We start from the raw sequence: 1424 nt of genomic DNA, 5'->3' as shown, positions 1-1424 counted from the left end.
TTAACCAGGATGGTCTCGATCTCTTGACCTCGTGATCCACCCGCCTCGGCCTCCCAAAGTGCTGGGATTACAGGCGTGAGCCACCGCGCCCGGCTCATGTTCTATTTCTTAAGAGTCAATCTTGTTTTCCTAAAATTTGGTTGCATTTCTCAGATTACGTGCAAATCACCTTGTTAAATTTGTACACTACCAAATCTCATGAGCCATCTCATTTAACTGTTTATATCTTAGAATGTAGTCCTTTCCACAGGAGGCAGATCTTATCTGTTACATTTTGTTTTTTTGTTGTAGATGTGGAAATACGTTTTTCTTTTTCTTTTTTGTTTTTAACTAAATAGAGACAGGATCTCTATCTTGCCTTGGCCAGTCTCAAACTCCTGGGCTCAAGTGATTCTCGCCAGCCCTGGCCTCCCAATGTGCTAGAATTACAGGCATGAGCCATGTGCCTGGCTGAACAATACCTTTTTCTACACTCATATATATGGATTTTTCTTGCTGTGGATAGTCTACAAAGTCTGTACACTATATAGCATCTATAGACTATCCTAAAATATTGCTACTGGGATAATGTGCATGTTTACCCAAAACACTGTTGGCTTGCTTAATTTTCACCTCAAATGTTTTCCCACTTGACACAGGAGAAGAGGGTTGTGATGAGTTCTGGAGGGCATCAGCATTTGATCAGCTGTTTGGAGACACTGCAGAAGGCTCTCAAAGGTTTGTAAACACTTGAAATATGCTGATTTCATATAACCCCCAGTTTAAGAAGGACTATTTTAGACTAGAAATATAAATTGAGGTAGGTCAACTTTATATACTAGTTATTGCTGTTGCTTTCATTTATGGAGTTGGAATGAGCTTTTTGCTAAAGCTTGAAACATTTGTTTTCGATCCTGTTTTGGAGGCTAAGAGGTTTAAAAGGTAAATTTAAAAGATAAATGATGAAGGGTAATAAAGATACCTGGGGAAAGTTCTTTTCTTTCTTCACATTTTTTTTTTTTTTGAGATGGAGTCTCTGTATGTTGCCCAGGCTGGAGTGCAATGGTGCGATCTCGGCTCACTGCAACTTCCTCCTCTTGGGTTCAAGCGATTTTTCTGCCTCAGCCTCCTGAGTGATTATAGGTGCCCATCACTACACCCAGCTAATTTTTTGTGTGTGTTTTTAGTAGAGATGGGGTTTAACCATGTTGGTCAGGCTGGTCTCAAACTCCTGATCTCAGGTGATCCGCCTGCCTCAGCCTCCCAGAATGCTGGGATTATAGGTGTGAGCCACCGCCCTGGCCCTTCACATGTTCTTTTTTCATTAATCTCCATAAGAAAGGCCGGGTATGGTGGCTCACACCTGTAATCCTAGCACTTTGGGAGGCTGAGGTAGGTGGATCACCTGAGGTCAGGAGTTCAAGACCAGCCTGGCCATCATGGTG

General features: G+C 42.2%; 1 protein-coding gene across 1 annotated transcript in view; it reads left to right on the top strand.

Moving 5' to 3' along the window:
• The window catches only part of MED1 (mediator complex subunit 1), a 55673-nt gene that overhangs the window by 17289 nt on the left and 36960 nt on the right, over positions 1-1424 (top strand). Inside the window, exon 3 of the mRNA XM_017497273.2 lies at positions 639-717. Within this exon, the coding sequence (XP_017352762.2) occupies positions 639-717 (79 nt within the window). The remainder of the gene's footprint in view (positions 1-638; positions 718-1424) is intronic.

This window comes from Cebus imitator, unplaced genomic scaffold (genome assembly GCF_001604975.1).
Source record: "Cebus imitator isolate Cc_AM_T3 unplaced genomic scaffold, Cebus_imitator-1.0 Scaffold228, whole genome shotgun sequence".
In the NCBI taxonomy this organism is placed as follows: Eukaryota; Metazoa; Chordata; class Mammalia; order Primates; family Cebidae; genus Cebus; species Cebus imitator.
The sequence above is the reverse complement of the archived record's forward strand: the minus strand, read 5'-3'. Positions and strand labels throughout refer to the sequence as shown.